At 46.4% G+C, this 13,227-nt stretch overlaps 1 protein-coding gene and 1 long non-coding RNA gene across 5 annotated transcripts in view; one reads left to right on the plus strand and one right to left on the minus strand.

Moving 5' to 3' along the window:
- The window catches only part of LOC309359790 (ephrin type-B receptor 5), a 157,491-nt gene that overhangs the window by 80,727 nt on the left and 63,537 nt on the right, over positions 1 to 13,227 (minus strand). For all 3 annotated transcript variants that reach the window (XM_081893911.1, XM_081893909.1, XM_081893910.1), the window contains 2 exons: positions 6,458 to 6,522; positions 4,059 to 4,755 (listed from right to left, as the gene is read on the minus strand). In XM_081893911.1, the coding sequence (XP_081750037.1) occupies positions 4,059 to 4,755; positions 6,458 to 6,522 (762 nt within the window). The remainder of the gene's footprint in view (positions 1 to 4,058; positions 4,756 to 6,457; positions 6,523 to 13,227) is intronic.
- Positions 3,517 to 13,227, plus strand: part of LOC309360386 — an 87,502-nt gene continuing 77,791 nt past the window's right edge. For both annotated transcript variants that reach the window (XR_014164084.1, XR_014164085.1), the window contains exon 1: positions 3,517 to 3,588. This is a non-coding gene — a long non-coding RNA (uncharacterized lncRNA). The remainder of the gene's footprint in view (positions 3,589 to 13,227) is intronic.

The raw sequence follows: 13,227 nt of genomic DNA on the forward strand, positions 1-13,227 counted from the left end.
TCACCAAATCTTATTGCAGTATATTGACGTCATCCTGTCCCCTGTATAACTGATTGGGAGAGATAGCATCTGTGACTAATATGACTAATCCAGGAAGAATCACTCTCATTCTCAATAAGAGGGTCATAAAATGGGAGGAAGGGGATAAAAATAATTTCAAACTGGGAAAAATAATAATCTTAAGACTGTGCAAAGATTCAAAGATTTACCTGGCTGCTGTTACCTTTTTTCTTCCTGGATTAGTTGCATAGGTATTCTGGTTAGTGGGAATCACATAATAAATGAGACACTATTGTCACACTGCCAATCAGTGTGTTACTCTGTGATGATATCACTGGGGGTTAAGTGAAGTCAAAAGAGAACGAAAACAAGAGAAGCTAAAGTAAATGAGTACAGGGACATTTTTGCAAGGCGTGCTAGAAAGATAATGGAAGAAGGAATTATTATTTTTATACCTGAAAATGTTTACCAAAAAACAGCCATTTCAGCTCAGCACCAGCAGATACTGTTTTTCACTGCCTGCAAACCAATTCTACTTATGTATCACAGAAGCAGGGTAAGAGACCAATTTGCTATCAGGTGACCCTATGATGCAACTAAAAAGGCGGGGTAGACACCTCATATACAAGGGCAGCCTTGGTATCAGGAGTCCAGATTTAACCAAATAGATGCCCTAGTGGGAGGCAGCACAATGAGTCCCACTGCTGCAATGGGGCTTCCCCCATCTTCTGCTTCCCCTGTACACCCCACCACACATAGTTCAGAAGCAGGTCAGAAGAACCCCCAAGAACAACACATGGCGAGAAGAGAGGGGAGATTGCTCTGTCTGGCAAGCAGAAAGGTTTGCACCAATGGAACAATCGTATTAGAGCAACAATGAATTTCACCCAGAGACTATCTAAGCCTAGACTAATAGGATGCAATCATTTAGCAATATCTGATCAACCAGCTAACAAATATCACAATCCAGAAGCCATTTATAGGCAAAAAGTGTCCTATTAATATAGCCAGGGTGTATGGGGTGTTAGGGGAGGGGTAGTACCTCTGGTGAGGGACATGTCGTGCTCCTTCTGGGGTAGTCTGTCCACCACTAGTCCCCACTCTACACTGAGGTCTGCTAGAAGCTTTGAGCATGCAACAGTGAACAAGCCTCTGGGAACGGCTGTGACTTGCTAACTAAACCAGGTGAGGGTAGCCTATGGGTCTCAGACCCTTGGTGAGTCAGGGACTTCCCCCACATGTGAAGACAGTCTCTGGTGGATTGAATGGACAAGACCAATAGTGGGCCCAACGGTCAAGCACGTTCTGCAAAGGGGACAAATGGGACTAGTCAAACATGGGAAAGTAGCCCATCTGATACGAAACCTTCGCTGTCTTGTGGGATATCTTCGGGAGAAGAAAAGGGTTAAGGAGTAATCCCCACACAAATGCGGTGTGCAGTCCCTAAGACAGTAGGATGTCTCCTTCCAGCATCTCCTGCAGCTAAGCCGGTGCCAAACGTATTGATCTGGTTTCCTTTGGACCACATCAGCAAGGCAAAGAGGGGGATTTTGTTGTCTGGACATCCCAGGACCTCCAAACACATTGATCAGGCTTGCGCTCCAGGGAAGTCCCTTCGCTTCTGGAGGAGCACTCCAAGGTCTCCCGAGACAGATGGATGCCAAAAACAATTAATACGGCCACACAAACAACTATACAGGCATTGTGATTACTGTTAAGAGGAACTATATTTACAACTGTATACAATGCTGGTGTTTATTTGCATTGCTGTGTATGTGCTATGGGGAAATATACAGCATGCTCCCCCCCCCCCCCGAATGTTCAGGGTTGTTATTAACTCACTGTTAGCACCCAACACGTCACTGAAATGTCACAAAAACTTATCAGATTTTTCTCAGGATTAATTTGTGTTTTGGTTTTGGTTTTGGTTTAATTTGTGGGGGGTGGATATGAGCTGTCCTTTTCATGCCAGCAACATTGTGTGTACACTGCAAGCAATGTCCATGCATGAGGCACATGCCCACCACACAATAAGCAGCCATCTGGAAGCAGTCATCTCCAGACACTAGACATGGCAAGCCCAGTTCTTTAAGAGATCCAAAATTCGCAAACACCACCCCCACCACCCCTGCAAAGGCTGAGCAATCGCTCAAACAAGTTCACACCTCAGTGAAACAGGAAGCCTTCCAGCTGAAAGGAAAGACAGAGATCAGATATGGCATTCTTGACATGCTTAAAACTCAAAGAAAGTTGGCAACAAACACCCATTTCCCCCCCCTGAGTTTCTCTCTGCTGAATACAAAGCCAACAAGAAGGCATGAACTACTTTGACTCGTGGACTGTCCTTTAAATGAGCTCCGAAAGAATGTTGTTTCCAAAATAGTAAATCTGCTTCTCTCTCAATCCACATTAGCATATTAAAAGTAACACTTGCGCAGTCGATAAACATCCCCCAGTGGCTTCACAGCGTCTTAACCCTCAGCACCCTGGCTGAATGATCATTTGTATACATCACAGACAGGCTATGAAAAATTTGTCCTTGCTACCTCATCGGGACACAGAATTACTTTTCCGTTCCGGAAAAGTTATTCTGAGCCTGAGCACACGTAACGCTCCCCATCAGGAGGAGGCTAGAAGAGGATTGCATGCCCCCGCCAGGCCCTTTCTTCTGGCTCCTCCTTCTAGTATTAATCTAGAGTTTTCCTGTAGCCATTAACTGCACAGTAACTCAGTGAGGCATTAGCTACAGGGTTAACCAGGGTTGCCTCTAAAAGCATTTCTGAAGCCAGTCAAACCCTGATTGAGATTCACACCTTTACAACAGAGATTCCAGAACTTAAACCAAGGACCTCTTGGCCCCTAGCATACTTATGGCATGACCCCTCCATTTTTTATTTTTGCTTTCTATCTCTCTGGGGACAGACAAGCAATTTGCAGGTGTCTGAGAATCAAATCCAGGAATATTAAAGACTCAAGTATCATTGGGTTCTGAACTGATTTGATAACTGAAAATACAAGTTTTCCAAGTGTTGCAGGATACCAGCTGGAGGAGTGGTTTTAGACTATGTTTCGGCAATCGTGCTATTGCCACACCATCCCAGGGCCACAGCCAAATGCCAGCATGGGAACCGTGGCTCTAGAAAATCAGTGTGTTGGGTAGGGCAAATGAATGGAATTTTAAAGTAACTCTTTAATGGTAACATACATGAGATGCATTTAACCCAAATCTGCAACACAGGATTCATTTTCAAATATCTGCACCTTCCATATTCTTATTTTTACCTTTTTCAGTCTGATATATCCCTTCACCCCATCCTGGGCTTATAAATTACCGTATTTTCGTTCTATAAGACGCACCAGGCCACAAGACGCACCTAGTTTTTGGAGGAGGAAAACAAGAAAAAAAATATTCTGAATCTCAGAAGCCAGAAGAGCAAGAGGAATCGCTGTGCAGTGAAAGCAGCAATCCCTCTTGCTGTTCTGGCTTCTGGGATAGCTGTGCAGCTTGCATTTGCTCCATAAGACGCACACACATTTCCCCTTACTTTTTAGGAGGGAAAAAGTGAGTCTTATAGAGCAAAAAATAAGGTATCTCCTGTCCATCGCATCCTTTTCTTCCATCTCCCTTTGTTCAGTCACCAAAAGATGGGCATAGAACCGCCAGGGCAATCTTCCCTAAGTTATGGCTTGATCTGCACCAACAAGTTAGATCATATAGCAGGCTTGGAAACTACCACTTCCCATGTCAACAATTCCTTTCCCTTGCAGGCATCTGATGTGCCACAAACCACTAACATGGATAGTGGAGCATGTTAGGAAAAACTGTTTGTGGACCAGCAACTTTTGTGACATTTTGGAGAAGTTGTCACAATATTCACAGCCTCTTTTGAGGGCAGCCTGCAAAGGAATTATCTTACTACACCAGATGCACCAAAATGACCTGCCGCCCAGGCAGAGGCAAGATCAAATGAGCCTCTGCAGGCTGCCTCTATATGTTAGCAATGGCTCCAATTGGACTGAAAAGCGCCCGCAGGTGATCCGCCCCGCCTGTTGCTCACCTTTGCAGATTTTCTCGTCGTCCGCAGGCTCGTAGCCAGCCCGGCAGGCGCATCTGCCAATAGCCACCATCCACTCGCCTTCGCCATTGCAGTGCAGCCTCACCCCGGAGGAGCCCGTCACGCTGGCTTCCTCCGCGTCAGCCACACAAGTCCCTGGCGCCTCCACCAGCGAAGTCCTTTCGCCTCCAGCAAACGTCTCTGGGAAAGAGGCAAAGCCCTTCACCACCGCCGGGCACTTGTAAAAGAAAACCTGAACAGCCACCAGGGACATGCACGCCCCGGAGTCCTGGAAAGCCAAGTAGAAACCCCTCTTGGCGAGCGGGCCAAAGCTGCGCACTTTCACATTCATCTTTACCACCTCCCCGGTGCTGTCCACCTGCGAGAAGCTCTCGTCAGCTGCAATTGTATCCACCTTGGTCCACGGCCCCTCATGCCACTCAGGGTGCTCCTGGGTGGCCACGTCGGCCTCCGATTCATGGTAGTAAAGGGTGAAGGTTTCCTTGCAGGATGAGGCCACAGTCCTCATGCTGGCGCAGTCCCGTACTGAAAAGCGGAGGCGGATGTGGACCCTGTGGGCTCCGCGCCGCTCTATGTAGTGAGTTCGCAGCCAGTTGTTCTGTCCTGGCTCAGCCACGTTGCACACCTCAAAGGTCCGGATCTGGTCCTTCCTGTCATACAAGACACTCACCTCGTCCCACTGTACAGAGTTGGGGAGCGGGAGTAAGGAAGAAGAGATAAACAGAAGTTGTTTTCAGCTTTCCTGTAACTGGCAATAGCCTTCTCCTAGTCTTGACAACACTTGCATGGACTGGAGAGAGGCGCAAGGCTTAGCCAGTGTGCACAAAAGGGGTCTGGTCTAGGCTATGGATGAGTCATGTCTGGGGGCTTCCCAAGCTCAAGGGTTCCAAAGTCCCCTCTCTCCCAATGCTTGGGAGGTCCCCTGAACGGTGGCCTAGCTTAGAGACTGCAAATATATAGGACTTGGAGGGCTGGGGGTTGCACTACTCCTCTGCCTGTGATTATTTTCTCTATGAAAACTTCTCTATTCCACCATTCATCAAAAGGTGACTCCAGGGCTGTTTAGTATCCAGAATTCAGATGAATAGTAGAATCATAGATCTGCAGAGTTGGAAGTCGCCCTGAGGATCATCTCATCCAACCCCCTGCTTATGCCATGACTATGCCACTGTCCCATATGGGGATCAAACCTGCAACCTTGGTGTTAGCAGCACCACGCTCTAAGCAACTGAGCTATCCTGGCCTTAGGTTTTCAAGGGAAAATGTCTCCCAAGTTGAACGTGCAAATTTTGACCTCAAAATTGAAGTCATTTGAGATTCTATCCATTTTCACTTAAGGTGATTTATAAAATATAGAGTGAATATGTTGTGTTGAACTCAGAACACAGAGGTCCGGATTCAAATACAGCTCCTTTTGATGGCCAAGGTCAAGCCATTCTGCTGTGTTGTGAAACTAGAATGGGGCAACCCCAGGAACGCCATTCTTCCTTGGAGAATTAGCACAAAGCAAGTTGATAACCTCCAAGCTCACCAGGACTCATCTCCCAGCTGCCGGGGATGTGGTGACAGAAGCTTTGACGTTAGCGCTCGCCCTCCCCAGACCTTGGCAATCCATGGCTGCAAGTTCCAGAGGAAAAGACACATGGGGGAGGAGCATTGGAAGGGGTCCTGTAGCAGCTTAAGAGCCTTCTAATATATTGTGACAAGAGGTTTTCTAGGCTGAAGTCCATTTCATCAGATTGTATCTAGCTGGAAGGAATGCATCTACTGGGCACTTGCCAACTGTACCTCCGAGATGCGTTAGGATAAAGGAAACCAGAATTTCAACAGAACTTTCGGTCAAATTGAACTAGAACTTTTCCTTTGGGGGGTGTGAAATAACCATCTAGTCTGCATTTCAAAATCTGGTTCATGCCTGCGTTCTAAAGCAGTGGTTCTGAAATGCTCCCCACCCACCCCAAATCACTTAAAGATTGCTGAAGGTCTTGGTGGACCACTTCATGATTTTCTACCTGGGGCATTACTGGGGCATGAGGTTCTAGATGCTGCATGTTTTTAAATGTGTGTTTTTGGTTGCTTCTTTTGTTTCTTAGGTACTGTATTTCACTGTATTACAACCTGCATTGTTGAGGTCGGGTAGGGCAGCAGCGCATTTGGGGCTGTGCAAGTACAGCAACAGTAGAGGTGGTCTGGTGCTGCAGCTGCAACTGCACAGCCCAGAATTTGCCACCCCCTTGCACTGATAAGCAGCAACCACTCCACCGTAAGGAGGACAGCGATGCAGCAACAGCAACATCCCTCTGTGCTGGCTGCTCCTGTGTGTGTTTGTGTGTGTGTGTGTGTTGTTTTCACAAGCAGTAGAGAATGGAGGGAGCACCTACCCCATTAGGAGGATGGGCAGTCCAGCCAATCTCGGAGGTCTCTCCTGTTGTATCCAAAAGAATCTCTGCCAAATGAAAGAGACAAAAGTGATGAGTTTGATAAAGATATCCATACAGCAGCCACTCCTATCCACCGCTATTCCTCACCACCCCCATCTCATCTCTTCTGGGCCAGTATAATTGCTAGTCTTAAGCCCTACTCACTATCGGATACGAGATCTAGGAGGAAGGAATTGCAAATGCATTTGTCAGCTTTGCAAGTGATTTCTTGCAAGTCTTGAGGCATGATTCTCATGGTTCTCCATATCTTGGGCATGAGTCATGTGTATACCCTTGTTTATCACCCATTCAATGCCAGCTTTCATGGGAGAACTTGCTCGCGAGAAGCAGATGATGCCCTTGTGCTCACACAGGCAGAACATTTGCCTCATGTGGACGCAGGGCTTGCCAACACTTTTGCAGAAGACAGACCAAGCAGTTGAAAACAACCACCTCTTCAAACAATTGCATGACTGGACTCAAGACAAGAGAGGGATAAGAGTCTGAAATTACAAGTTATAATTGAAGGGGCTGCTATAAACCATGCAGCAGAACAATGTAATGAGAGCTGGCAAAGAGTTATGAGCTGGATATCCCCCATTCAAGTCTTGACTAAGCACCCTCAACCCTGGTCTTCATTGGAAATGTGAGGATAACAGCACTGACCTTACAGGGTTGCTGTGATGATTATATGAAATTCTGAAGACTTTTGAAAAGTGTGATTTGAATACAAATTATTAGCAGACATGTTTTTAGAGCGACACACAAATTCTGAGCATGTGTGAAGGAGTCGGCTTTGCCAAAGGTCTCCAACTGGGCACCCACAGACCTGCAGCAGAAGTCTTCCCAAGCACCCATAATAGAACAGTATGCAGTATGTGCTTGGTTGCATTGAAAGTGTAGGGCCTAAATCTGTTTCGTCAGTTTGCAAATGTGCCCACCAGCCAAAAAAGGTTCACAGACTCTGGGCTATGCTATCTGCATGATCTCCAAATACATTTTTATTAACATTATATACATAACAAGCATACAAACAGATACAAACAAATACAAAAGAAAAAATTACAACAAGAAAAAAATAAAAATATACAAGCCAAACTTTTTTCCTCTCTCTAACTATACAAAGAGAGATTAATCCAGCTACTTCACAAAAAGGGGGGGGACAAAAAAAAAAACCACCCCTCCTGGACTTCCTTCCATCCTTTTGGTAAGTATCAAATATTTACTTCCATTCACGTATTTGATTTTTGATCTGTAAACCTAAATTCACACGCTGGTAGTATTGTTCTGACCCCGCCAATCACATTAAACATTCATTCCAATGTAGTTCCAGTATTTACTCCAATTTTTCAGAGATTTCTGTTCATCATGGTCTCTTATTTTACCTGTTAATTTATCAAGCTCAGCATATTTTATCATTTTAATTTGCCAATCATTTATATTGGGGATAGTTTCCACTTTCCAATATTGTGCCAACAGAATTCTCGCTGCTGTGGTGGCATAGAGGAATATCGTTCTATCTTCTTTTTTGATCTCTTTATCCAACATTCCCAGCAAAAAGGCTTCGGGTCTTTTGGGGAAGGTGTATTTAAATATTTTTTTAAGCTCATTGTAAATCAATTCCCAAAAGCCTTTCACCCTTTTGCATGTCCACCATACATGATATAGGTCACCCTCCACCTCCCCACATTTCCAGCATTTCTTATCCTTTAATCTATACATTTTGGCCAACTTCACAGGGGTGTGATACCACCTGTATAGCATCTTCCAAATATTTTCTCTCAGGGACATGCATGCTGTAAACTTCATGTTGCGGTTCCACACTTCCAACCACCTTTCAAAGTCGATGTTATAACCAAAATCAATTGCCCATTTGATCATTGCCTCTTTGACCTCCTCGTCCTTTGTGTACCACTCTAATAGTACAGTGGTGCCTCGCAAGACGAAATTAATTCGTTCCGCAAGTTTTTTCGTCTTGCGAGTTTTTCATCTTGCGAAGCACGGTTTCCCATAGGAATGCATTAAAAATCAATTAATGCGTTCCTATGGAGACCGCTTGCCAGGCTGGCGGTGCGGAGAAGGGCTTTTCTCCCCACCGCAAGCCTTCAGCACAGGTACGGGAACAGAGGGAAAGGCGCGCAGCGCTTCTCCTCTGTTCCCGGGGCTTGCGGTGGGAGGAGGGTTTTTCCTCCCCACTGCCAACATTCAGAACAGCATTCTGAATGTTGGCGGTGGGGAGGAAAGCCCTCCTCCCAGCGCAAGCCTTCAGGACAGGTCCGGGAACAGAGGGGAAGGCGCGCAGCGCTTCTCCTCTGTTCCCGGGACTTGCGGTGGGAGGAGGGTTTTTCCTCCCCACCGCCAACATTCAGAACAGCATTCTGAATGTTGGCGGTGGGGAGGAAAGCCCTCCTCCCACCGCAAGCCTTCAGGACAGGTCCGGGAACAGAGGGGAAGGCGCGCAGCGCTTCTCCTCTGTTCCCGGGACTTGCGGTGGGAGGAGGGTTTTTCCTCCCCACTGCCAACATTCAGAACAGCATTCTGAATGTTGGCGGTGGGAAGGAAAACCCTCCTTCCGCCGCCAGCCTTCGGAGCAGCCTTCTGTAGGCTGCTGGTGGGGCGGAGAGACCTCCTCCCGCTGCCAGCCTTCGGAGGAGCCTTCCGAAGCCTGGCGGGGGGAGAAGGGCTCTCCGCCCCATCGCCAGCCTTCAGAGAAGCCCTCCGAAGCCTGGCAGGGGGAGGAGGGCTCTCCGCCCCATCGCCAGGCTTCGGAAAAGCCCTCCGAAGCCTGGCGGGGGGAGGAGGGCTCTCCGCCCCATCGCCAGGCTTCGGAGAAGCCCTCCGAAGCCTGGCGGGGGGAGGAGGGCTCTCCGCCCCATCGCCAGGCTTCGGAGAAGCCCTCCGAAGCCTGGCGGGGGGAGGAGGGCTCTCCGCCCCATCGCCAGGCTTTGGAAAAGCCCTCCGAAGCCTGGCGGGGGGAGGAGGGCTCTCCGCTCCATCGCCAGCCTTCGGAGAAGCCCTCCGAAGCCTGGCGGGGGGAGGAGGGCTCTCCGCCCCACCGCCAGCCTTCGGAGGAGGTCCGAGGACAGTGGGGAAGACGCGCTGCACTTCCCCGCTGTCCCTGGAGATTTCCCTATGGGCTTTCGTCTTGCGAAGGAAGCCCATAGGGAAATTCGTTTTGCGAAGCACCTCCAAAACGGAAAACCCTTTCGTCTAGCGGGTTTTTCGTCTTGCGAGGCGTTCGTCTTGCGGGGCACCACTGTATATCATAGGTTCTAGATAGGGTTTTTTTTTACCTTCTGTTACTTCTACATTGAATTTTGATTTTTTGTCCTCAAAACCCAACTTCTTCTTGTCCTCTTTTAACAAATCATTCACCTGATGGTATTGCAACCACCCAGTGAATAGATTTTTTATCTCTTCATAAGGTCTAAGTCTTGGCCCTTGATCTGTTTTTCTTAACATTTCTTCGTAGGTGGCGTTTTCCCCCTCCATATTTGTTTTCTTCACCGTTAATACCTCAATCGGTGAGATCCACCATGGGGTCTTTCTTTCAAGGAGATTTTTATTCCTTTCCCATGTTTGGTATAAAGGTCCCCTGTATGCTATCTGCATGATCAAGGGATACCAGTGGGGCAGGTTCTCGATGCTTGGTCTTCTCCTGCTTAACCAATTTAGTGCTAAAGTGCTGAGCCAAGGACAGGATTAGCTCTTCTGCAGACCTGGCTTTTGGAGCGCTGCGTGTTTTCGAAGCACAGCAGAACTCTGGGCAACCCTCTAGGCTGCAGCTCATCTCTGAAGCCACGTAAGAACATAAGAGGAGACCTGATGGATCAGGCCAATGGCATTTTGTTTTCTCAGCGGCCAACCAGATGCCCCCAATAGGAAGCCCTCAAGCAGGATTCCAGCACAATAGGAACTCTCCCCTCTAAGTTGCAGCTCATCTCTTAAGCCAACACATCTCCCTTGCACTGAAGTAGGGAGATGCAGCATAAAGGACACACTTTGGTGCACAGTTGATTTTTGATTTAAGTTAGTCCATGTGTTTACTCTGTGCCCAACCAAGTAAAGTTTGCTTCATCCAAACTGAATACCGTATTTTTCGCTCTATAAGACGCACCAGACCACAAGACGCACCTAGTTTTTGGAGGAGGAAAACAAGAAAAAAATATTCTGAATCTCAGAAGCCAGAACAGCAAGAGGGATCGCTGTGCAGTGAAAGCAGCAATCCCTCTTGCTGTTCTGGCTTCTGGGATAGCTACGCAGCCTGCATTTGCTCCATAAGACGCACACACTTTTCCCCTTACTTTTTAGGAGGGAAAAAGTGAGTCTTATAGAGGAAAAAATACGGTAATTATCTGAGCCAAACAACCAAGTTTGTGGACCCACTCTGCTCTTCTGTTTGCAATTTTTTACACTGATTTGAATATTTTATTTTTATATTGTAACTTGCCCTGACACCTTATGGTAAAAGGAGGGTAATAATAATAATAATAATAATAATAATAAAAATAATACAGTCATGCAAATTATTTTTAAATATGAAGGGAGATTTATAGAGAGGGAAAGTGGGAAACAGGAAAAAATTGGCAGCCTGCATTCTGTGCTGCTGGCAAGCAGGCTACTCCCCAGATGGTCTGTCTCCGGTGACCCTGGTAATTTTTTTTCAGAGCGTGAATATTTCATAGGCTAGCAAATATGCCTGGCCTGCAGCTGACAGGGCTTTTCCTCTAATAGGGAACATTTAATCCTACAAATGCTCCCTCCCTATTAGAGAAGGGCTAGCTATGGGAGGCTAGCGGGAGAGGCAGGGCTTCTGCAGTGTCTCTCAGGTCAGCATAACTAGACATCATTTCATTAGAAGCCCCATCAACACCATAGACTTAAAGCAGTATCATATCACTTTAAGAAGTCATGGCTTCCCCTAAAGAATCTTGGAAACCGTAGTTTGTTAAGGGAGCTAAGAGACCCCTATCCACTCAGAGAGCTACAATTCTCAAGAGTGGTTTAACTGTCAATCCCTCTTCCCAGGGAACTCTGGGAATTGCAGCTCTGTGAAGGGAACAGGGGTCTCCACAACTTTCAGCACCCTCAACAAACTACAAGTCCCAGGATTTTTAAAATGACTGTTTAAAGTGGCATGATACTGCTTTAAATTTGTAGTGTAGATGAGGTCAGGAGTGAGGGATCAAGGCCAAAGGATTTTCTGCTTGGTTTGATGACAGCTTTTGCTATTGGTCCCCTTCCTATGACCCACTGGGCGCCACCCTTTCCCATCAGGCATGGCCAGACTCTGTGGCTAAACCACCGAGCCTCTTGGGCTTGCTGATCAGAAGGTCAGTGGTTCAAATTCCCATGATGGAGTGAGCTCCCGTTGCTCTATCCCAGTTTCTGCCAACCTAGCAGTTCAAAAGCACACCAGAGCAAGTAGATAAATAGGTACTGCGGTGGTGGGAAGGTAAATGGTGTTTCTGTGCACTCTGGTTTCCGTCACAGTGTTCTGTTGCGCCAGAAGCAGTTTAGTCATGCTGGCCACATGACCCAGAAAGCTGTGTGTGGACAAATGCCAGCTCCCTCAGCATGAAAGTGAAATGGGAACCACAACCCCATAGTCGCCTTTGACTGGACTTAACCATCCAGGGGTCCTTTACCTTTGCCTCACCAACCAGGCATGGCCAGACTTTGTCCCCTTACTCATTAAGTGCAACTCGTTACCTCCACTAGCTGCCAAAAGGCCCCACACCTCTTGTGTCTGCCCTTTATACCAAAATATCCTCCTTCTAACATCTCAAGATCTGAGATGCTGAAGACCTTAACTCAGTCATGCATGGTGATCCTAAATGGACTCTCCCTTTTTGCACAGTCTATGCGGGACAGCAAAAACAGCAGCTTGGGCGTGGTTGCCAAATAAATGCCAGGCCATAATATGTGACTGGTACCCTGCATTCAAGCTTCCTGGGTCAGGTGGTGCAGGTTTCCATTACCAATACATTGTCTCTCTTATGAGATCTGTTCTTGTGGATTTCACTGACATGGGCAATGGATGAATCTTCTTAGTAGAACTGAAATATTAATACCTGAATTAATAAAAATAATAGTTTTGATAGAATTTCAAAGTATACAATTAATTGGTCATAATCTAAATCAATGCCAGTGGGCATTTTGTAGATAATCTACTTTGTATACTACTTGCTGCTTTTGTTGGTGCCCAGAGGTCATAACATATCTAGGCATTTGGGTACCAAGATATATTTCTCAAATGAGTACAATGAATTTGAAAAGGTTGACAAAGGGGATCTTCAGTGATTTGGGAAGATGAGCACTACTTAGATTTAGTATTGGGGTTATGGTTAATACACTTGTAAAATGAATGTTCTGCCACAGATAATATACAGAGTTTGTGATATTTCATAATGCATTTCCTGAGTGTATGTTAAAAAGATTAATGGAATAATTAGAAGGTTTATTAGGGTTAACTCTCCACCTCATTTTTCATTTAAGAGAATGCAGCTGCCAACATCAGAAGGAGGTTTTAAAGTTTCCAGATATTGGTGTATATCATAAGGCCTACCTGTCAGCTTGTACAAATAATTGGCAACTGGTTTCTCCTTCTATGAATACCCTAGTTTGGGTGATTTGAAAGCTGGCTTATTTAACACCCAAACATTGGATGGTTAATGTTTGGGTCTACATATAATAAACAGGAAAGACCAATACCACCTTCAGTTTTAGCA

This window comes from Podarcis melisellensis (genome assembly GCF_964234715.1).
Source record: "Podarcis melisellensis genome assembly, chromosome: 17".
Classification (NCBI taxonomy): Eukaryota; Metazoa; Chordata; class Lepidosauria; order Squamata; family Lacertidae; genus Podarcis; species Podarcis melisellensis.